Consider the following 23,129-nt stretch of genomic DNA (forward strand, 5'->3'; position numbering starts at 1 on the left):
GGGCCAGGGGCCCTGTATAGCAATGCCCATATAGCCCTAGGGGGTCCTTATAGCCCCTATACAGCCCCCCCCCCCAGCTCCAGGGGGTTCTTATAGCCCCAGGGGGTCCTTATAGCCCCCATACAGCCCCCCCCACAGCTCCAGGGGGTCCTTATAGCCCCCATACTGCCCCAAAACAGCTCCAGGGGGTCCTTATAGCCCCCCCATATAGCCCCCCATGGGTCCTTATAGCCACCCATAGGGCCCCAGGGAGCCTATATGGCCCCGGGGGGTTCCTATGCATGGCAGAGCCCCCCCACGTAGCCTCAGCAGGTCCCTATGGACCCCATACAGCCCCCATACATCACCCACATAGCCCCAGGGGGGCCCTATACCCCCTATATAGGCCCGGGGGGGGCTATACCCCCCCATATAGGCCCCATAGAGCCCCAGGGGGCCCCTATAGCCCCATACAGCCCTCCTGTAGCCCCCCCCTATAGCCCCAGAGGGCTCCATGGATCCCCTATAGGGAGCCATATAGGACCGGGGGGGGGGGTCACGCAGCCCCACAGGGGTCCCTATAGCCCCTATAGAACTCAGGGGGGGGGCTCCCTAAAATCCACAGCCCCCCCCTGTTATTCACATACACAAAAGGACCGGGGGGGGGAATCAAAATCCTTTATTATTTCATCACTAAAATCCACAGAAACGACATAAAAAAGGGGCCCCACCTATGGGGGGGGGCACATATAGAATGGGGGGGGCACATATAGAATGGGGGGGCATATATAGAATCGGGGGGGGGAGCACAAATAGAATCGGGGGGGGGATTAAAAGCGAGAGCATGATTCTATGACAGTTGGGGGGGTCCTTGATAAGGGGGGGGGTCCTTGATAAGGGGGGGGTCCTTGATAAGGGGGGGTCACTGCTCGTTAGGGTTAGGGTTGGCGTCGGGGTACTTGGTGAGGTCGAAGGTCAGCACCTTGCTGATGACGCAGTCGCCTTGCTGGAGGGGGGAGGACACATGGAGGGGGGGTAAATCCCCGCCATCTGCCCCCCCAGGGTCATTTTCTGCCCCCACAGGGGTCATTTTCTGCCCCCCCAGGGGGTATTTCCCCTTCACACCCCATAAGATTCCCCCCCACCGGGGGCTGCTTTCCCCCCTTTATCCCCCCCCCAAATTATTTACACCCCCCCGAGAGTATTTTACCCCCCAGGGACATTTGGATGGGGGGAGATTTACCCCTTGGGGGGGGGATTTACCCCCGGGGGGGCATTTACACCATGGCACGTGGGGTATTTTACCACAGCAGGGGGCATTTACCCACCCTTTATATACCATTTACCCCACGGGGGGGCATTTACCCACTGCTTATAGGGTCATTTACCCCATGGGGGGGTCATTTACCCCATGGGGGAGTATTTACCCCAAGGGGGGGGAATTATTTACCCCCTTTCCCCCAACCCCCCCCCAGGGCTATTTCCACTCACCCTAGAGCCCATTTTACCCCCCAAACCCCCCATTTTACCCCTCCTCGCGACCATTTTACCCCCCCTAGAAGCTATTTACCCCCCTCCAGAAGACATTTTGCCCCCCCAGGGGGTATTTTGCCCCCCCCCCCGGGGGTAGTTTTGCCCACCTCGGGGTAGACGCCGATGAGGCTCTGGGCCTTGGTGTAAAATTCCTCCTTGAGGGAGATGACGATGGCCTGGAAGTTGGCGGCCGACTGCTCCTTGATGTAGTTGGCCACCTGCAGGGACCCCAAAAACGGGGAAAAGGACCCCAAAAATGGGGAGAAGGACCCCAAAAATGGGGAGAAGGACCCCCAGTTCCCCCCCGGCACCCCAAAAGTGGGGAAGGGAGGGGGAAAAGAGGGGCTGGGGAGCCCGAGTTGGCTCCGAGGGATGGGGAGGATGCTGAAAATGGAGGCAGGGACCCCAAAAATGAAGGCAGAGACCCCAAAAGTGAAAGCAGAGACCCCCAGAATTTATGGGGTACCCCAAAAATGAAGCTGGAGACCCCAAAAATGGATAGGACACCATAAAACACCCGAAAACGTACCCTATAACTCCAACCCCAGCCCCAAAAATAGACTTCGGGAGAGCCTGGAGCACCTCCAGGATCCCAAAAATGGGCTCTGGGGCCCCAAAACCACACCTGCCCCCTCCCCACTCTTCATGGGCGCAAATATGGACCCAGGGACCCCAAAATTTCACTCATTATCTTCATAAATGGACTGAGGGTGCCCCAAAAACAGCCCCAGAGCCCCCGAAACACCCCCAGGATGCCCAAAACACCCCCCAAAATGCCCAGGAATTGACCCAGGGACCCCAAAACTGCCTCCAGAAGGCCCTAAAGGAGAGAGGGGGGTGTCCAGAACCCCCCCATGGTGTCTTGTGGTGGTTGGAGACCCCCAAAACCAGCCCCAGGGACCCCAAAAGCAGCCCTGACCCCTTGATGACCCCGTGAACTCCTGGTGACCCCAGGGGAGCTTGAAACCGCCCCGCCCCTCAGCACCCCCATGGGCCCCAATGGGGGGGGGGGGGGGCTTGAAACCGCTGCACCCCCCTGACCCTCCTGTGACCCCGTGACCCATCAGTGACCCCGGGGGGGGGCCTCGAAACTGCTCCACCACCTGTGACCCTGGGGGACCTCGAAACTGCTCCATGCCCCTGACCTCTGGGTGACCCCCTGGTGACCCTGACCTCCCGGTGACCCCCTGACCTCCCGGTGACCCCAGGGGAGCTCAGCGCCCCTCAGCCTCCCGTGACCCCAATCTGAGACCCCTGCGGCCCCCCCCAAAACACCTGGGGGCAGCGAGAGCCCCAGCCAGACCCCCCCAAAACACCCGAATACCCCCACAAACCTCTACGCCCCCAAAAAATCCCCAAACATCCCCAAAAAATGAGCCCCCCCCCCAAAAAAAAAAATCCCACCTTCCCAATGTTGGTGTTGTCCAGCGCGGCGTCGATCTCATCCAGCACGAAAAACGGGGCCGGTTTATAACTTAAGGGGGGGGGGGGACACAAAAAAAGGGGGTGAGAAACAACACAGGGGGGTTCCCTAAATTAATGGGGGGGGGGGGGGGGCACCCCGCTGCCCGTCCCACCTGTGGATGGCGAAGAGGAGGGCGAGGGCGGCCACCGTCTTCTCGCCCCCCGAGAGGTTGTCCATGGGGCGGAAGCGCTTGCCGGGGGCCACGCAGTTGTAGTTGATGCCGTCCAGGTAGGGCTCCTCGGGGTTCTCGGGGCCTAGGAAAGCCTGGGGGGGGCGTTGGGGACATCATTGGGGGCGTTGGGGACATCGGGGACCGCGTAAGGGAAGCGGTTGTTGGGTGAAGCTTGCTGAGTGTTGTTCAAAAACGGCACAAAATGCCCCAAACTACCCCAAAAAGGGCCAGGAATCGACTCGGGGATCCCGAAACTGGCTCCAGGAGCATGGCAGGGGGGTCAGGGACACCCCCGTGGTGCTTTAGGGTGGCTGGGACCCCGAAAACCAGCTCCAGGGACCCCCAAAACCAGCCCCGGGGACCCCAAAGGTAGCCCTGACCCCAAGATGACCCCGTGAACTCCTGGTGACCCCAGGGGAGCTTGAAACCGCCCCGCCCCTCAGCACCCCCCATAGGCCCCAATGAGGGGGGGCCTTGAAACTGCTGCCCTCCACCTCTGCCCCCTGACCCCGCAGTGACCCCGTGACCTCCCGGTGACCCCAGGGCCACTCAGGTGCTGGGGGGGGAATGAGGGAGGCCAGGGCGAGCATGCAAGGCCCCGTGCAAGGCCAGGGCAAGCGTGCAAGGCCTCGTGCAAGGCCAGGGCGGGTGTGTAAGGACTCGTGCAAGGCCAGGGCGTGCGTGCAAGTCCTTGTGCAAGGCCAGGACATGTGCACGAGGCCCCGTGCAAGGCCAGGGCAAGCGTGAGGCCTCGTGCAAGGCCAGGGTGGGTGTGCAAGGACCCATGCAAGGCCAGGGTGGGTGTGCAAGGCCCCGTGCAAGGCCAGGGCAAGTGTGTGAGTCCTCGTGCAAGGCTAGGGTGGGTGTGCAAGGCCCCATGCAAGGCCAGGGCAAGCATGCAAGTCCTTGTACAAGGCCAGAGCATGTGCACGAGGCCCTGTGTGAGGCCGGGGTGAGCATGCAAGGCCCCAGTGAGGGCCGGGGTGGGCGTGCAAAGCCTCGTGCAAGGCCAGGGTGGGTGTGCAAGGCCTCGTGCAAGGCCGGGGCGGGCGTGCGAGGCCCCCCGTGAGGTACCTGGGCGCTGCTGTTGCGGGACAGGGCCTTGTAGATCTCGTCGATGTTGGTGGCGACGGACTCGAAGCAGGCGTTGAAGCGGTCGAAGCGCTCCTTCTTCATCTGCTCGAAGGCCTGCTTCGCCTTCTTGGCCCGCTTGCGCGCCGCCTCGAACTCTGCGGGTCACCCCGTCACCCCCTCGGTGACCCCAAAACCCCCCCGGTGTCCCCATGTCCCCAAACGTCCCCCAGTCTTCAGTCCTCGTGGCCCCAGGCATCTCTGTATCTCCTTAGGGTCTCTTTATGGCCCCAAATATTCCCCGAAATCCTTGGTCCCTGTGTCCCCCAGCGTCCCCTTGGTGTCCCCCAGTGTCCCCATATCCCCTTGGTGTCCCCAAATGTCCCCATATCCCCTTGGTGTCCCCAAATCCCCAAACTTCCTCGTATCTCCTTGATGTCCTCATGACCCCGTATCCCCTTGGTGTCCCCAAGTGTCCCCAAACACCCCCATGTCCCTTTGGTGTCCCCAAGTGTCTCCACATCCCCTTGGTGTCCCCACAACCCCAAACACCCCCAAACTTCCCCATATCCCCTTGGTGTCCCCATGACCCCAAACACCCCCATATCCCCTTGGTGTCCCCAAGTGTCCCCAAATCCCCTTGATGTCCCCACGACCCCAAACACCGCCATGTCCCCTTGGTGTCCCCAAGTGTCCCCACGTCCCCAAACTTCCCCATATGTCCTTGGTGTCCCCATGACCCCAAACACCCCCATGTCCCCTTGGTGTCCCCACGACCCCAAACACCCCCATATCCCCTTGGTGTCCCCAAGTGTCCCCAAATCCCCTTGGTGTCCCCATGACCCCAAACACCCCCATATCCCCTTGTCACCCCCCTACATCCTCCCCTCCCACCCCACCCCACCTCCCCCTGCCCCCCCACGCCCGTGACTCCCCCGTGTCCCCCTCCACATCCCCCGGGTGTCCCCCGGGGTGTCCCCAGGGTGTCCCCAGGGTGTCCCCAACTCGTCCCCACCGTCGGAGGTCTCCTGGAACTTGTCGCGGACGCTCTCCAGCTTCTCCATGGCCTTCATGTTGGGGGCGGCGATGCGCTGCAGGACGCTCTGCTGCTCCGTCAGCCGCTGCTGCAGCTGGTTCATCTCCTGCCGGATCTCCTCCTCCGCCTGCGCGTCCTGGGGGGGCGTGGCCACGTCAGGGGGGCGTGGCCAAGTCGGGGGCGTGGCCTCGGAGGGCGTGGTCCGGGGGCGTGGCCTCTTGGGGTGGGGGATTGAGGGGTGCGGCTTCCCCCGGGGTGTGGGTGGGCTGCAGGGTGGTGGCTCGGTGGGCGGAGCTTAAGGGGTTGGGGGTGTGGTCTAGGTGAGGGGGTGTGGTTTTGGAGGTCGGGGGTGTGGCTTGAAGGATGGGGGTGTGGCTTGAAGGATGGGGGCGTGGCTACCCACAAGGCACACCCACACACCCCTCCCATGGGGGAGGTTGGCTGGTGGGTGTGGGAGTCCAGGAGGTGGGGCTTGGTATGCTAATGAGGGGGTGTGGTTAAGATTAGGGGGCGGGGTTAAGATTAGGGGGCGGGGCTGCTTGGTCTTGTGAGAATTGTTGGGGGAGGAGCTGGGGGAGTGGGAGGAGCCTACGGGGAGTGGGAGGAGCCTACGGGGAGTGGGAGGAGCCTACGGGGAGTGGGAGGGGCTAAAGGAAGAGGGCGGGGCTAGAGGAAGTAAGAAAGCCAATAAGGGGAGGGGCCACCAGGGAGGGGGGCGGGGCCACCAGGAAGGGGGGGCGGGGCCTAAAGAGATGCGGGAGGGGCCTAAAGAGATGCGGGAGGGGCCCTGGGTGAGTGGGTGTGGCCTCTAGGGTGGGCGGGGCCTCTCTTAAAGGGCCGGCGCACCTTGAGCTCCTCGGGCAGGTCACTGTAGTCGATCTCGATCAGGGCCTCGCGGGCGTAGAGGCTGGAGGTGCGCTGCGAGCTGCTCACCGGCTCCTCCCCGGCTGCGCCGCCCTTTTTTTGGGGAGAGAAGAGTAAAAAAAAGGGGTGAGGAGGGGTCTCCGAGCCCCCTCCCCATCCCGGCGTGCCCCCAGCCCCACCTCCTCCTGGCTGATGTCGTCCATGGTGCCCTTGGAGAGGGGCAGTTTGATGTCCTGCATCTTGCAGGCCTGCAGCAGGTTGTGGCGGTCGCTGCGCTTCTGCTCCAGCTTGGTCTCGATGGCCGTCACCTCCTTCTGCAGGTGGGTCATCTCCCTGGGGGGGTGGGAGGGGACAGCGGGGGGTGGGAGGGGCTTCTGGCCACGCCCACAGCCCCGTGAGCCCGCCCACTGAGCAGTTATAGGCCTAGAGGGATCCCTAAACCCCGCCCACAGGCCACATAGCCCCGCCCATTAACTAGCCCCACCTACACAAGCTTAGCCCCACCCATTAGCCCCGCCCATGCACCCTTAGCCCCACCCATTAGCCCCGCCCATGCAGCCTTAGCCCCGCCCATTAGCCCCACCCACACAACCTTAAGCCCCACCCATTGACCCTGCCCACGCAGCCCTAGCCCCACCCATTAATTAGCCCCGCCCACACACTTTTAGCCCCACCCATTAGCCCCGCCCACACAACCTTAGCCCCACCCATTGATTAGCCCCGCCCACACATTAGCCTCACCCATTAATTAGCCCCACCCACATGCCCATAGCCCCTCCCATTAGCCCCGCCCATCTCCATCCCTATTGGCCCTACCCCTGCTAGCCCCGCCCCCACTGACCCCGCCCACCACATTGTGCCCCTCCCACCACTGTGACCCCGCCCACCATCCCATGGCCCCGCCCACCACCCCTTAGCCCCACCCACCACGTCTCAACCCTCCAAGCCCAACCCCTACCCCCTATCCCCATCCCTATTGGCCCTACCCCTGCTAGCTCCGCCCCCCCCGCCCCCACCCTGTTGACCACGCCCTTTTTGGCCCCGCCCCTCACTTGTTGGCCCCGCCCAGCTTCTTGCGGATCTCGTCCATCTCGTGGTTCTTGTCGTTGACCTCGGACTTCTTGGCCAGGTGCTGGTTCTTGAGGTCCTGCAGCTGCGCCATGGTCTCGTCGATGATCTTCATGTGCCTCTGCTCCTCCTGTCGCCACCACAATCAGCCCAAATTCCCCCAAAATTTTGGGTCGAAAAACCTCAAATTTGGCAGAGGATTCCTCCAAAAAAACTCACCTTCTTCAGCTTCTCGATCTCGGCCTCGTCCTTTCGCACGCCTTGCTCCCACATCAGCACCTTCTCCTGGTCCTCCCGCAGCTGGTTGCGCTCGAAGTCCAGCTGGATGCCCAGCCGCGTCTTCTGGTTCTCAAATTCCAGCCTGGGGGGGTCCTCCAGGCGTTAAAAAAGGGGCTGGGGGCTGCCCCGTAGCCCCCCCGTTGAGCTGAGGGCCCGCCAACCTCTTCTTGGCGATCTCGTTCTGCCTCTTGACCTTCTCCTCCTCGAACTCGCGGATGTTCCTCACCCCGATTTCGCGGCAGAATTCCTCAAACACCTCGTCCTCCACCTTTGGGGACACGGCGTCAGCCCTACGATGCCCCCAATTCCCCCCCCAGGGGAACCCCAAAAGCCCCACGACCCAACCTGGTTCATCTTCTCCTTCAGGTCCTTCATCTCCCGCTCCCGGCCTTGGATGATCCTCTTGATGTCGTTGATGCGCGGCCCAAAATTGGCCAATTCGCTCTCCAGTTTTGACTTCTCCTACAGCAGCGGGGACAAAAACGGGGGTCAGAGAACCCCAAAACACCCCCTGCGACCATATAAACCCCATAAACCCCGTTGGGAAACCGTATGGCCTCCATGACACCGCAAATCCCCTCAAAATCCCCCAAAAAGAGACGTTTTGAGCGGTTGCGACGCCCCAAGACACGCACATGACTTGTGGAACATCCCCAAAACGGTGTAATCAGCCCCAAAAAGGGGGGTTACCTGGAGGTTGAGGGCGAGGTGACGCGTCTTGGTCTGCTCCAGGTCGCTCTGGGAATACTTGAGCCTCATCTGGAGGCCGTGGGCTTGGGATTGGACCTGGCGCAGCTCGGCCTCCTTCCTCTTCGCCTTCATCTGCTCCTGGGGGGAAAAAGGAGGAAAAAGGGGGTGAGGGGGGATCCTAAGGGAGGCAATGACCCATTTGGGGGCCCCCCCAGACCCACAAAACCCATGGAGAGGGGCTGTGCTTGGTATGGGGGCTGCACGGCCCCGTAACGTCCTGTTTTGGGGTTCAGCCTCAAATGTGTGGAGGGAGAGGGGACGGAGCCCCAAAATGTTCAAGTGGGAGATGTTTTGGGGTCTGTGGAGTGGGTGAAAATCGGAAAAAATCATAATTTTGGGGCAGGGAGAGCAGCCTATGGTGTTGACATCCACCACGATGCTGATAAAAGGGCTCATGGGGGGGTTGAACGTGGTGGGGAGCGATAATGTCATAATAATAGCCCCCAAAAAGTGATTTTTTGGCCAAAAATTGATTTTTTGGAGGTGGATAGGACCCGTTCCCACCTTCAGCTCCTCCGTCAGCCTCTCCTTCTTCTCCTTCAGCTTGTCCACCGCCTTCTCGTCCCACCGCCGGGCTTTGGCCTTCAGGTCGCTGGCGCCCCCCGAGATCACCCCCGATTTTTGGAAGAGGGTCCCGTCCAACGCCACCGTCTGCGACAAAAACAGAGGGCTCGAATAAACGGGATCAACGGGGTTTATCCCCAAAAAATGAGGGGGTGACGGGGACCTTGTGGCGCTGGTGTCCCCCGAAGGCGATGCGCCGGGCGTCCTCCACGTTGTCGCAGACCAGCGCGTTGCCACAGGCGTACTGGAGGGCTTTTTTGATGTGGGGGGGCTCGTAGCGGATCACGTCGATCACCAGCTTCGCCCCCTTCAGCTCCCGAAGCTTCTCGTCCGTCGGCTTCACCTGCGCCCCGAAAAATTTTGGGGGGTCCACAGGACCGTCCCCCAGGCCTAAAGACCCGGGGTTCACCCCTCACCCCCCCCCAAAAAAAAACCAATAACGTGGGGGGAGCTGAGCGTTGAGTTGTTTAAAGCAACCCCCCCCCGAAATGGCTGGGGAGGGTTGTGGGTCATAAAGGGTTAAACAGGGCCCCAAAAAGCCCAGGGAGGACACTGGGCATCAAGGGGTTAAATGGGGGCCCCAAAAACTCCATAGAGGACCCCAAGCCCCAGGGGGTCCAACAGGGCCCCCCCAAACCCCAATAACCCAAAGAGGACCCCAATGGGTCCAACAGTGTCCCCCAAACCCCTGAGGGGTCCAACAGGGCTCCCCCAAAACCCAAACACCCCTGAGAACCCCCCCAAACCCCAAAACCCCCAAGAGGACCCCTTGGGGTCCAACACAACCCCCAAAAAAACCCACGCAAATTCCACAGAAACCAAAAAAGAACCTCAAAAAGAACCTCAGTCCCGCGGCCCCCACACCCAAACCCTTTTGGGGGGCGGTGGGGGGAGGTTTGGGGGGGTCCCCACCTCCAGGTAATCGAGGGGCAGGAAGGTTTCGGGCTCCCCCCGCTGCTCCTTGATGTACTGGATGCAGTCGCGCCCCGTTTTCTCCGAATCCACGATGATGGCGTCCATGTTCTTGCCCAAAACCTTGGTGACGGCGATCTGGTATTTCTTCTGGGTCGGCTGGCACAGGTCGATGAGGCGGCCGTACTGCGGGGAGGGGGGATAAAAAGAGAAAAGGGGGGTGAGAAGAGGGTTTGGGGGCGGTTGGAGGGGGTTTTGGGGGGATTTGGGGGGGTTAGAGGGGGTTTGGGGAGGGTTGAAGGGGGCCTGGGTGGCTTGGGAGAGAGGTTGGAGGGCTTGGAACAGGGGTTGGGGGGGTTTGGAGGCGGTTTAGGGGGGATTTGGGGGGATTTGGGGGGATTATGGGGGGGTTGGAGGGGGTTTGGGGAGGATTGGGTGACTTGGGAGAGAGGTTGGGGGGCTTGGAAGGGGTTGGGGGGGTTGAGAAGGGGGTTGGAGGGGTTTTAGGGGGGATTTAGGGGGATTATGGGGGGGTTGGAGGGGGTCTGGGGGGTATTGGGTGGGTTGGGAGAGAGGCTGGGGGGGGTTGGAGGTGGTTTTGGGGGGATTCAGGGGGATTTGAGGGGATTGGGGGGCGTTGGAGGTGGGTTGAGGAGGGTTGGAGGGGGTTTGGGGGGCTTGGAAGAGGGGTTGGGGGGCTTGGAAGGGGTTGGGGGGGTGAGAAGGGGGTTTGGGGGGTGGTTGGAGGGGGTTTTGGGGGGATTTGGGGGGGTTGGAGGGGGTTTGGGGGGGATTCGGGGGGATTTGAGGGGATTAGGGGGGTGTTGGAGGTGGGTTGAGGAGGGTTGGAGGGGGTTTGGGGGGCTTGGAAGGGGTTGGGGTGGGTGAGAAGGGGGTTTGGGGGGGACTGGAAGGGTCAAGGTGTTTTGGGGTGGATGTCAGAATGTTTGGGGTGGTCACGGTGCCTTGGAGGGGGGCTCAGGGTGTCTCAGGGGGTGTCAAGAATGTTTTTTGGGGGGGTCAGGGTGGTCTCAGAAGGGATTAGGTTGTTTTGGGGTGGGCGTCAGAACACTTTGGGGTGCTCAGGGTGCCTTGGAGAGGCTCAGGGTGGTCTTGAGGGGGTGTCAGAGTGTTTTGGGGTGCTCAGGGTGCCTTGGGGGGGCTCAAGAATTTTTTTTGGGGGGGGTCAGGGTCTCGAATTTATTTTTGGGGGTGGTCTCAGAAGGGATTAGGTTGTTTTAGGTTGGGCATCAGAAAGTTTTGGGGTGCTCAGGGTGGTCTCGAGGGGGTGTCAGAGTGTTTTGGGGTGCTCAGGGTGCCTTGGGGGGGCTCAAGAATGTTTTTCTTGGGGGTCAGGGTGGTGTCGGAAGGGATTAGGTTATTTTGGGGTGGGCATCAGAACACTTTGGGGTGCTCAGGGTGCCTTGGGGTGGGTGTCAGAACATCTTGGGGGGCTCAGGGTGCCTTGGAGGGGAGTCAGGGTGCCTTGGGGGGGCTCAGGGTGGTCTTGAGGGGGTGTCAGAGTGTTTTGGGAGGGGATCAGGGTGGTCTCGGATGGAATTAGGTTGTTTTAGGTTGGGCATCAGAAAGTTTTGGGGTGCACAGGGTGGTCCTGAGGGGGTGTCAGAGTGTTTTGGGGTGCTCAGGGTGCCTTGGGGGGGCTCAAGAATTTTTTTTGGGGGGGTCAGGGTCTCGAATTTTTTTTTGGGGGTGGTCTCGGAAGGGATTAGGTTGTTTTAGGTTGGGCATCAGAAAGTTTTGGGGTGCTCAGGGTGGTCTTGAGGGGGTGTCAGAGTGTTCTGGGGTGCTCAGGGTGCCTTGGAGGGGGGCTCAGGGTGTCAATAATGTTTTTTTGGGGGGGTCAGGGTGGTCTCGGAAGGGATTAGGTTATTTTGGGGTGCTCAGGGTGCCTTGGAGATGCTCAGGGTGGTCTTGAGGGGGTGTCAGAGTGCTTTGGGGTGCCCAGGGTGCCTTGGGGGGGGCAAGAATGTTTTTTTGGGGGGTCAGGGTGGTCTCGGAAGGGATTAGGTTATTTTGGGGTGGGTGTCAGAAAGTTTTGGGGTGCACAGGGTGGTCTTGAGAGGGTGTCAGAGTGTTTTGGGGTGCTCAGGGTGGTCTTGAGGGGGTGTCAGAGTGCTTTGGGGTGCTCAGGGTGCCTTGGAGGGGGGCTCAGGGTGTCAATAATGCTTTTTTGGGGGGGTCAGGGTGGTCTCAGAAGGGTTTAGGTTGTTTTGGGGTGCTCAGGGTGCCTTGGAGATGCTCAGGGTGGTCTTGAGGGGGTGTCAGAGTGTTTTGGGGTGCTCAGGGTGCCTTGGAGGGGGGCTCAGGATGTCAATAATGTTTTTTTTGGGGGGTCAGGGTGGTCTCGGAAGGGATTAGGTTATTTTGGGGTGGGCATCAGAACATTTTGGGGTGCTCAGGGTGCCTTGGAGATGCTCAGGGTGGTCTTGAGGGGGTGTCAGAGTGTTTTGGGGTGCTCAGGGTGCCTTGGGGGGGGCTCAAGAATGTTTTTTTGGGGGGTCAGGGTGGTCTCGGAAGGGATTAGGTTGTTTTAGGTTGGGCATCAGAAAGTTTTGGGGTGCTCAGGGTGGTCTTGAGGGGGTGTCAGAGTGTTTTGGGGTGCTCAGGGTGCCTTGGAGGGGGGCTCAGGGTGTCAATAATGTTTTTTTGGGGGGGTCAGGGTGGTCTCGGAAGGGATTAGGTTATTTTGGGGTGCTCAGGGTGCCTTGGAGATGCTCAGGGTGGTCTTGAGGGGGTGTCAGAGTGCTTTGGGGTGCCCAGGGTGCCTTGGGGGGGGCAAGAATGTTTTTTTGGGGGGTCAGGGTGGTATCGGAAGGGATTAGGTTATTTTGGGGTGGGCGTCAGAACATTTTGGGGTGCTCAGGGTGCCTTGGAGAGGCTCAGGGTGGTCTTGAGGGGGTGTCAGAGTGTTTTGGAGTGCCCAGGGTGCCTTGGGGGGGCTCAAGAATGTTTTTTTGGGGGGTCAGAGTGGTCTCAGAAGGGATTAGGTTGTTTTGGGGTGGGTGTCAGAAAGTTTTGGGGTGCACAGGGTGGTCTTGAGGGGGTGTCAGAGTGTTTTGGGAGGGGATCAGAATGTCTGGGGGGGCTTAGGGTGGTCTTGGAAGGGATTAGGTTATTTTGGGGTGGGCATCAGAACACTTTGGGGTGCTCAGGATGCCTTGGGGGTGGCCTCAACGGGGTCAGGCTGCTTTGGGAAGATCTCAGGCTATCTTGGGGAATTCGGGGCGATCCGGGGGGGCTCCGAGCGAGGGGTTTTCCCCCCCGGGGACCCACCACGGAGCCGGGGTAGAGGCGTTTGATGCTGTCCATGATTTCGGCTTTGCGTTGCTGCCGGCTGCTCTCCTGGCGGTCGATGCGGGCGTCCCCGAGCTGCTCCATCACCTGGTTCAGCTCCTTGTTGATCTCGTCGATGCGGCGCTTGGCCAGCTCCACCTCCTCCGTCAGCTCGCCCTCCAGACGCTTCTGTTCCTCCAAAGATTGCCTTATGGGGGAAATTTTGGGGGTTTTAGGGGGTTTCGGGGCACCGCCGGGGTGTACGGGGTCAGGGGGAGGCGTGGAGGGAGAGGGGATGAGGGCGTGGGGAGGGGGAAGGTGTTGGGGGAGTGGGGGAGGATTTGGGGATGTGGGGAAGGGTTTGGGGGGTGTGGGGATGGGGAGGGGAAGGGTTTGGGGTTGTGGGGATGGGGACAGGGAAGGGTATGGGGTCGTGGTAATAGGGATGTGGGGAGGGGAAGGGTTTGGGGTTGTGGGGATGGGGACATGGGGATGGGGAGGGGAAGGGTTTGGGGTTGTGGGGATGGGGAAGGGTTTGGGGGACATGGGGATGGGGAGGGGAAGGGTTTGGGGTTATGGGAATGGGGACAGGGAAGGGTTTGGGGTTGTGGTAATAGGGCTGTGGGGTGGGGAAGGGTTTGGGGTCGTGGGGATGGGGACACGGGGACGGGGAGGGGAAGGGTTTGGGGTTGTGGGGATGGGGAAGGGTTTGGGGGACATGGGGATGGGGAGGGGAAGGGTTTGGGGTTGTGGGGATGGGGACAGGGAAGGGTATGGGGTCGTGGTAATAGGGATGTGGGGAGGGGAAGGGTTTGGGGTCGTGGAAATAGGGCTGTAGGATGGGGAAGGGTTTGGGGTTGTGGGGATGGGGACACGGGGATGGGGAGGGGAAGGGTTTGGGGTTGTGAGGATGGGGACAGGGAAAGGTTTGGGGTCGTGGAAATAGGGCTGTGGGGGTGGGGAAGGCTTTGGGATTGTGGAGATGGGGAAGGTTTTGGGGTTATAGGAATGGGAACAGGGAAAGGTTTGGGGTCACGGAAATAGGGCTGTGGGGAGGGGAAGACTTTGGGGTCGTAGGCAAGGGGTGGGGAAGGCTTTGGGGTTATGGAAATGGGGACAGGGAAGGCTCTGGGGGACACGGGGATGGGGTTGCGGGGATGGAGAAGGCTTTGGGGTCGTGGTGCCGGTGTTTTGGGGCCAAGGGACCCCTCGGGGCCAGCGCCTCACTTGCTGGTGGCGATGTACTCCTCCAGCTTCTCGATGCGCTTCTGGTTCTCCTCGATCTCCCGCAGCTTCTGCTTGATCTTGGCCTGGATTTTTGGGGGAAAAAAGGGGTTGAGGGGGCAGCCGGAGCCCTAAAGGGGGTTTTTACGGGGGTGGGGGCGACCCCAAAACCTCACCTCGGTCTCCACTTTCTTCCTCTCCTCCAAATCCAGCCGATCCTGGTCGGCTTTTTGATCCCGGTTGAATTTCTCCAGCTCCTGGGCCAGCGTGGCGGCTCGCTTGCTGGCCTCCTCCTTCAGCCGGTGATATTTTTTCACCTGGGGGGGGGGGGGGCCACCAAAACGGGTTAAAAGCGGGGGGGGGTCCCCGAAATTTTTAGGACGCCCCGGGACGAGCCCTACCTGGTTCTCCTCCAGCGTCAGGTCGCGGCCTTGGCTCTGGCTCTCCTCTTCCATGCGCTCCTCGAATTCCTGCCGGGCTTTTTCCACCGAGACCATCTCCTTCTCCAGCTCGTCCATGTCGCCTTTGCGTTTTTTGTACTGTTTTTGGGCGTTTTGCAGCGATTTCTTGGCCGCCTCCAGCTTCTTGATCTTGTGCGAGGTGTTCTCCTTCGCCTTGATGTACTGCGGCCGCTTCTGGTTCAGCTCCGAGTCCTTCTCCCTGCGGGGACGGGGTGAGGGGGTCACGGGGAAGGGGCTCGGGATGTTTCGGGGGGGTCCTGGCTCGTTTTGGGGGGTTCTTGGCTCGTTTTTGGGGGGTTTGGGGTCAAATTGGGGAGTTCTTGGCCCATCTGGGGGGCTCTCGGCCCATTTCTGGGGGGTTTGGGGCTGGATTGGGGAGCTCTTGTTTCATTTGGGGACTCTCAGCCCATTTTGGGGGAGTTTTGGGCTGGATTGGGGGGCTCTCAGCCCATTTTGGGGGGGTTTGGGGCCAGAATGGGGAGCTCTCGGCCCATTTGGGGGGCTCTCAACCCATTTTGAGGGGGGTTTGGGGCCAGATTTGGGAGCTCTCGGCCCATTTCAGGGGGTGAGGATGTTTTGGGGGGCTCTCAGCCCCATTTGGGGAGGGTTTGGGGCTGGATTGGGGAGCTCTCAGCCCATTTCTGAGGGATCTTGGCCCATTTCAGGGGCTCCTGGCTCATTTCAGGGGGTCCTTGGCTCGTTTCTGGGGGGTTTGGGGTCAAACTGGGGAGCTCTTGGCCCATTTGGGGGGCTCTCGACCCATTTTGAGGGGGGTTTGGGCTGGCCTCGGCGGCTCTCAGCCCAGTTCGGGGGGTTCTTGGCTCGTTTTGGGGGGGTTTGGGGTCAAATCGGGGAGCTCTCGGCCCGTTTGGGGGGCTCTCGACCCATTTTGAGGGGAGTTTGGGCCGGACTTGGGGTCTCTCAGCCCTTTTTGGGGTCCCTTGGCCCTTTTTGGGATTCTCTTGTCCCATTTTGGAGGCTCTTGGCCCATTTCAGGGAGCTCTAATCCCATTTCAGGGAGGTTTTGGGCTGGACTGGGGGTCTCTCAGCCCTTTTTGGGGTCCCTCACCCCTTTTTGGGATTAATTGTCTTATTTCAGGGGAGTTTTAGGCAGCTCTCAGCCCATTTTAGGTTTCTCTTGTCTCATTTCAGGAGAGTTTTGGGCTGTTTCAGGGAGCTCTCAGCCCATTTTGGGTGTCTTTTGTCCCACTTTGGGGTCTCTCATCCCATTTTGGGGGGCTCTCATCCCATTTTGGGGGAATTTTGCGTCATTTTGGGGAGCTCTCAGCCCATTTCAGGCATCTCTTGTCCCATTTTGGGGGCTCTCATCCCATTTCAGGGAGCTCTCATCCCATTTCGGGGAGGTTTTGGGCTAGACTGGGGTTCTTTCATCCCATTTTGGGGGTCCCTCGGCTCTTTTTGGGTTTCTGTTGTCTCATTTTGGGAGAATTTTGGGCCATTTTGGGGAGCTCTCAGCCCACTTTGGGTGTCTTTTGTCCCACTTTGGGGTCTCTCATCCCATTTTGGGGTTCTCTCATCCCATTTTGGGGGTCCCTCGGCTCTTTTTGTGTTCCTCTTGTCCCATTTTGGGGGCTCTCATCCCATTTTGGGGAGCTCTCAGCCCATTTCGGGGAGGTTTTGGGCCAGACTGGGGTTCTCTCATCCCATTTTGGGGTCCCTCAGCTCTTTTTGTGTTCCTCTTGTCCCATTTTGGGGGCTCTCATCTCATTTTGGGGGTCCCTCGGCCCTTCTTGGGTTTCTCGTCTCAATTTGGGAGAATTTTGGGCCATTTTGGGGAGCTCTCAGCCCATTTCGGGCATCTTTTGTCCCATTTTGGGGTCTCTCATCTCATTTTGGGGGTCCCTCGGCCCGTTTTGGGTTTCTCTTGTCTCATTTTGGGAGAATTTTGGGTCATTTTGGGGAGCTCTCAGCCCATTTCAGGCATCTCTTGTCCCATTTTGGGGGCTCTCATCCCATTTCAGGGAGCTCTCATCCCATTTCGGGGAGCTTTTGGGCCAGACTGGGATTCCCTCAGCCCTTTTTGGGTTTCTGTTGTCTCATTTTGGGAGAATTTTGGGCCATTTTGGGGAGCTCTCAGCCCATTTCGGGTGTCTTTTGTCCCACTTTGGGGTCTCTCATCCCATTTTGGAGTCTCTCATCCCATTTCGGGGAGCTTTTGGGCCAGACTGGGATTCCCTCAGCCCTTTTTTGGGCTCCCTGAGCCCTTTTCGGGTCCTCACTTGATCTCCTTCTCGATCTGCTGCTGCTCCCGCATCATCTTGCCCAGCTCCTTCTTGCGGTCCTTCAGCTCGTCCTCCACGCGGTCCATGCGCTTCTTGTCCTTGTCGATCTCGCGGTTCTTCAGCCCCAGCTCCTTGTTGAGCTTCTCGATTTCGGCTTCGTTGTGGTAGAGCTTGAAGAGCTGCAGCTGCACCTGCGCCCGCACCACCTCGTCCTTCAGCCGCTGGTAGCGGTCCGCCTGCGGGGGGGGGGGAAAGGAGGGTTTAAGAAATGAGAAAGGGCCCCAAAATTAAAAGAAAAGGCCGTTCGTAAGCAGAAACGTGGAAGAAAAGGCCAAGCGTAAACAAAAACAAGGAAAAGAAAGGCAAAACGTAAACAAAAACAGGAAAGAAGATGCCAAGCGTAACCAAAAAATAAAAAGAAAATGCGAAGCGTAACCAAAAAATTGAAAGAAAATGACAAGCGTAGCCAAAAAATTAAAAGAAGATGCCAAATGTAACCAAAAACAGGAAAGAAAATGCCAAGCGTAACCAAAAAATTAAAAGAAAATGCCAAGCGTAACCAAAAAATTGAAAAAAAAATGCCAAGCGTTGCGAATAAATTGAAAGAAGTTGCCAAGTGTAACCAAAAAATTAAAAGAAAACACCAAGTGTAGCCAAAAACATAAAAGAAAATGCCAAGTGTAACCAAAAACATAAAAGAAAATGCCAAGCGTAACCAAAAACAAGGAAAGGAAAGGGCAAAGGTAACCAAAAAATTAAAAGCCAAGTGTAACCAAAAATGGGAAAGAAAAGGCCAAAAGATAACCAAAAAATTAAAAGCCAAAGGTAACCAAAAAGTTAAAAGCCAAAGGTAACCAAAGAGTTAAAAGGCCAAGTGTAGCCAAAAACAGGAAAGAAAATGCCAAGTGTAACCAAAAAATTAAAAGAAAATGCGAAGCATAACCAAAAAATTGAAAAAAAATGCCAAGCGTAGCCAAAAAATTAAAAGAAGATGCCAAGCGTAGCCAAAAAATTAAAAGAAGATGCCAAGTGTAACCAAAAACAGGAAAGAAAATGCCAAGTGTAGCCAAAAAAATGAAAGAAAATGCCAAGTGTAACCAAAAAATTAAAAGAAAATGCCAAAGATAACCAAAATATGAAAGAAAATACCAGATGAAATAAAGTATATAAAAATTTACCACGACTCTACTCTCCCTCACCTGATATGGGGCCCCATATCGCGACTTCCTGTGCGCGACGGACGCGGTATCGCGACTCCCCCTGCCCAACAGGTGTGATATCGCGACTCCCCATCCCCGACAGACGCGATATCATGACTCCCCTCGCCTGACGGGCCTCATATCGTGACTTCCTGTGCCTGACAGGCCCCATATCACGACTCCCCATCCCCGACAGGCGCGATATCGCAACTTCCTTTGTACGACGGGCGCGATATCATGACTCCCCCTGTCTGACGGGCCCCATATCGTGATTTTCTGTGCCCGACGGGCACGATATCGCGACTTCCTTTGCACAACAGACGCGATATCGTGACTCCCCCTGTCTGACGGGCCCCATATCGTGATTTTCTGTGCCCGACGGGCGCGATATCGCGACTCCCCCTCCCCGATAGGCACGATATCGCAACTTCCTTTGCTCAACAGACGCGATATCGTGACTCCCCCTGCCTGACGGGCCCCATATCGCCATTTTCTGTGCCCGACGGGCGCGATATCGCGACTCCCCCACCTCCTCCTTCTCCTGCTTGGCCTCCTTGCGCTCGGCGGCGATGTTCTTCTTGCGGTGGTAGTTGAACTGCGTGTCCTCCTCCGCCTTCACCATCTCCTTCTTGCGCTTGTCGTACTCCTGCGCCAGCTCCCCCGAGCGGCTGATCTCCTCGAAGAGCGCCGTGCGCTCCTTGGGGTTCTTCATGGCGATCGACTCCACCGCGCCCTACGGGGACGGCCCCCAAAAGCCCTTAGATTCACCCCAAAACGCCTCGGATCCGCCCCAAAAGCCCTTAAATCCGCCCCAAAAGCCCTTAAAAAGCCCTTAAACCCACCACAAAACTCCTTGGGATCCACCCCAAAACCTCTTCCACCGTGCCCTACGGGGACGAACCTAAAATCCTCAAATCTGCCCCAAAACCCCTCAGGATCCACCCCAAAACCCCTCAGGATCCACCCCAAAATCCTCCTGTGGCCAACCTAAAACCCCTTCCACTGTGCCCTACAGAGAAGAACCTGAAATCCTTAAATCCACCCCAAAACCCCTTGGATCCACCCCAAAACCCCCTTGTGGCTCCCTAAAAACTCTTTTGTCACCCCCACACCCCCCCAAAACCCCAACAACCCCCCCAAAAACACCTACCTCACCTCAAAACCCCCCCAAACCCTCCCCACACCCCCCAAACCCCCCCCATATCCCCTCAAAACCCCCCAAATGCCCCCCACACCCCCTCAAAACCCCCCACACCCCCCAAAAACCCCCAAACGCCCCCCACAGCCCCTCCAAAACCCTCCCATGCCCCCTCAAAACCCCCTTTCCTCCCCTCAAAACCCCCCCAAACCCCCCCATATCCCCTCAAAACCCCCCAAACGCCCCCCACACCCACCCCAAAACCCCCCAAAACCCCCAAAACCCCCCCAAAACCCCCTCCCCACCTGAAAAACCAGGAAATTCCTGGCCTTGATGAGGATCCCCAGCTTCTCCAGCTCCTCGCTGTACTCGCTCAGCTGCACCACCCGGTTGTTGATCTTGTACTCCGACGAGCTCCCTGCACGGAGCCCAGAACAGCAATTTGTGTCGAGAAAACGGGCGATATTAATTAAATTTGGGATAAAATTTGGGGATATTAATCAAATTTGGGATAAAATTTGGGGATATTAATCAAATTTGGGAGCGCGGCCATAGGGGTCGGAAAGCGCCGTGGTTGATGATAACATCAGACTCTGAAGGATTTAACCATCAGGAATATAAAAGAGTTTAGAGGGAATAAAGAAGGGTGATTTGGGAGATTCCACGTAGTTTTGGGTTTTTTGTTCTTGCTAGAGGCACGGAAGTTTTTTGGGTGTTTGCTGTTGTTATATGCAAAGTTTTTGGAGCGATGAAAAGGTGTTGTGAAAAGAAATGCTGTGGGGAGAAGGGTGTAAGAGGGGAGCCTGCCCTCAAGATAAAAAATAAAATAGAATAGAATAGAAGAAAATAGAATAGAATAGAAGAAAATAAAATTAAAATAAAATAAAATAAAATAAAATAAAATAAAATAAAATAAAATAAAATAAAATAAAATAAAATAAAATAAAATAAAATAAAATAAAATAAAATAAAATAAAATAAAATAAAATAAAAATAGCAACACGATGAAGTTATGTCATCAATAAAGAAGCAGAAAAAAGGAATGAAAAGCAACAGGCTGGCAGAACGGAGACCAGGATGGGAACTTTGATCGCCTCATGAAGATGGTTTGGGCCAAAAAGTCGCTGAAAATAGGCACCAGAGCTGGGAAGAAGCTCAAGACTCAAAATGTGCTTTTTGACCCAGACTTATTAGCCTTGAAAAGGAGATGGAAATGCTTTTCTTTGATTTGGGAAGAACGGGATACATAAGGCCTGAAGACCGAGCTGCTTGACAACTTGGAGCGAGAAATATTGCTCAAAAGGAATGGAAAATGGAGATTTTTATGTAATTAAGAAAAGGAATGGAAAATGGAGACTTGTTTGTAGTCAAGAAAAGGAGTGGAAAATGGAGACTGTTTGTAATTAAGAAAAAGAATGGAAAATTGAGACTTTTAAGTTATGGAGCTTCAAGGATTGTTTGTTACCTTTTCTGATCGTGAATATGTATAGATGTACTCAATTTTAGTAAGTTATGGAAATTAAAGGATTGTTTGTTATCTTTTCTGAATGTGAATATGTATAGGAGTACTCGATTTTAGTAAATTATGGAACTTCAAGGATTATTTTTTACCTTTTCTGATTGTGAATATGTATAGGCATACTCAATTTTAGTAAATTATGGAAATTAAAGGATTTTTTTTTACCTTTCCTAATTCTACGAATATATATGTAAAGAAAAGTTCTGTATATTTGGAATATTTGATGTTTGTCTGTGCGTGTTGGTGGACTCCCCACCCACCCAGCGCTGTTTCCTTCCCTTCCACACCTTTTTAGAACCATTTCTTCTACAAACACTACAAAAATCCACACTGAGTTGAGCTCAACGCCCCCAAACCTTCCCCCAAACCCCCCAAAACCCCTCCAAACCCCCCAAAATCATCCCCCCAAGCCCTACCCACGATGACCCGGGCGAAGGTGCGGTCCTCGGCGCCCTCCTCGGAGTACACCATGCTGACGAAGGCGCGGCTGGCGGCGGGTTTGCCCACGGGGGCGCCGTGGATGAGGTCCCGTAGGGTTTTCACCCGCAGGTTCGAGGTTTTCTCGCCCAGCACGAAGCTGATGGCGTCCATCAGGTTGGATTTACCTGCGGGGGGGAAGTTTTGGGGTCACGGAGGGGGTTTGGGGTCATGGGGGGGGGGTTTGGGGTCATGGGGGAGGTTTGGGGGCAAGGTTTGGGGCTGAAGGGGGGATTTGGGGGCAAGAGGGGGAAGTTTGAGGGCACTGTGGGGGGGATTTGGGGTCATGGGGGGAGGTTTGAGGCAAGGAGGGAAGGTTTGGGGGCAAGGTTTGGGGTCACGGGGGGGTTTGGGGGTAAGGTGGGGGGGGTTGGGGGCAATGGAGGGAGGTTTGGGGGCACTGAGGGGGGATTTGGGGTCATGGGGGGAGGTTTGGGGGCAAGGTTTGGGGCTGAGGGGGGGATTTGGGGTCATGGGGGGAGGTTTGGGGGCAAGGTTTGGGGCTGAGGGAGGGATTTGGGGTCACGGGGGGGGTTTGGGGTCACGGAGGGGGATTTGGGAGCAATGGAGGGAGGTTTGGGGGCACTGTGGGGGGGATTTGGGGTCATGGAGGGGGGTTTGGGGTCGAGATTTGGGGCTGAGGGGGGGATTTGGGGTCACAGGTTTGGGGTCTAAGTGGTGAGTATTATGGGATGGGGGCATCCCAAGGCATTATGGGATAGCAGAGACCCAAGACCTTGTCTTAAGTGGTGAGTATTATGGGATGGGGGCACCCCAAGGCATTATGGGATGGGGTAACCCAGGGTATTATGGGATACAAGAGGCCCAGAGCCTTGGCCTAATGAGTGAGTATTATGGGATGGGGGCAACCCAGAGCATTATAGTATAGGGGAGGCCCAAGGCCTTGATCTAAGCGGTGAATATTATGGGATGGGGGCATCCCAAGGCATTATGGGATAACAAAGACCCAAGGCCTTGGCCTAACCAGTGAGTATTATGGGATGGGGGCAACCCAGGGCATTATGGGATGGAAGAAGCCCAGGGCTTCGTGGGATAAGGGATGCCCAGGACCTTGGCCAAGCCCTGGGGGCATTATGGGATGGCAAGAGCCTGGGGCATTATGGGATAGGGGATGCCCAGGGCCATGGCTAAGCCCGGGGAGCATTATGGGATGGCAGGAGCCCACAGCATTATGGGATGGGGGACCCCAGGGAATTCTGGGATAGTGGGGGGGGTAAAGCATCCCGGTGGGGGAGGGGGCGGCCCCGGGGCATGCCGGGAAGGCCCCGGGGCATGCCGGGAAGGCGGCGGCCCGGTGCGGCGGGGGCCCGGCGGGGGGGGAGGGGCGTGGGGGTCTCACCGGAGCCGTTGGGGCCGATGATGGCGGTGAAGCGCCGGAAGGGCCCGATGATCTGGCGGCCCTTGTAGGATTTGAAGTTCTCGATCTCGATGAGCTTGAGGAAGCCCATGGCGGCGGGAGGGGGGTTGGGGGGGGGTTACCGGGGGGGGGGAGAGGCCCCGGTGAGGCCTCTACGGCAACCGGCAGGGCGGGAAACGCGGCGCCTACGGGTGCACAGAGGGGCCAAAAAGCCTCCGCCGCCGGGAGGCGCTGCCCCGCGCTGATTGGCTGCCGCCGCCGTCGCTCCTCCCCTTGGCCCCGCCTTCCCGCGCGCTGTGCGCTGCGTGATTGGCTGCGCGCGGAAAGGGGGGGGGGTGTTGTTATGGAGGCGGGGCGGGGCGGTGAGGGGGTGGAGTGAGGGGCGTCGCCATGGAAACGGTGGGCGGGGACTGGGTGGGCGTGGGCGTGGCGTCGTTGCCATGGGAACGGTGGGCGGGGTCTTGAGGAGTGGGCGGGGCCTCCCGTCGCCATGGGAACGGCCG

At 57.8% G+C, this 23,129-nt stretch overlaps 1 protein-coding gene across 1 annotated transcript; it reads right to left on the bottom strand.

Annotated features, from left to right (window-relative positions):
- Nucleotides 1–643: 643 nt before the first annotated feature.
- On the bottom strand, nt 644–22,761 carry SMC1A (structural maintenance of chromosomes 1A). Its single transcript, XM_084540239.1, has 25 exons — nt 22,609–22,761; nt 21,188–21,376; nt 19,558–19,670; nt 18,644–18,847; nt 16,913–17,151; nt 14,613–14,871; nt 14,388–14,528; nt 14,215–14,297; nt 12,988–13,195; nt 9,694–9,879; nt 8,945–9,124; nt 8,722–8,868; nt 8,158–8,295; nt 7,813–7,929; nt 7,629–7,735; nt 7,408–7,549; nt 7,173–7,318; nt 6,300–6,453; nt 6,103–6,213; nt 5,236–5,392; nt 4,224–4,378; nt 3,090–3,241; nt 2,917–2,986; nt 1,620–1,730; nt 644–985 (listed from the first exon to the last, which is right to left on the bottom strand). The coding sequence occupies exons 1-25, from the start codon at nt 22,715–22,717 to the stop codon at nt 902–904; spliced, it is 3,702 nt and encodes a 1,233-aa protein (XP_084396365.1). The 5' UTR covers nt 22,718–22,761; the 3' UTR covers nt 644–901.
- Between the last annotated feature and the right edge of the window lie 368 nt (nt 22,762–23,129).

The sequence above is a fragment of the Aythya ferina genome, assembly GCF_964211825.1.
Source record: "Aythya ferina genome assembly, contig: HAP1_SCAFFOLD_325, whole genome shotgun sequence".
Taxonomy (NCBI): Eukaryota; Metazoa; Chordata; class Aves; order Anseriformes; family Anatidae; genus Aythya; species Aythya ferina.

Excerpts from the sequence above, each read along its gene's own strand:
- SMC1A (XM_084540239.1), bottom strand. The coding sequence starts at position 22,717 with ATGGGCTTCCTCAAGCTCATCGAGATCGAGAACTTCAAATCCTACAAG. Across the intron at positions 18,848-19,557 it reads GGAATTTCCTGGTTTTTCAG|GGCGCGGTGGAGTCGATCGC; the intron begins GTGGGGAGGGGG and ends CCGTCCCCGTAG. Across the intron at positions 14,872-16,912 it reads CAGATCGAGAAGGAGATCAA|GGAGAAGGACTCGGAGCTGA; the intron begins GTGAGGACCCGA and ends CCGTCCCCGCAG.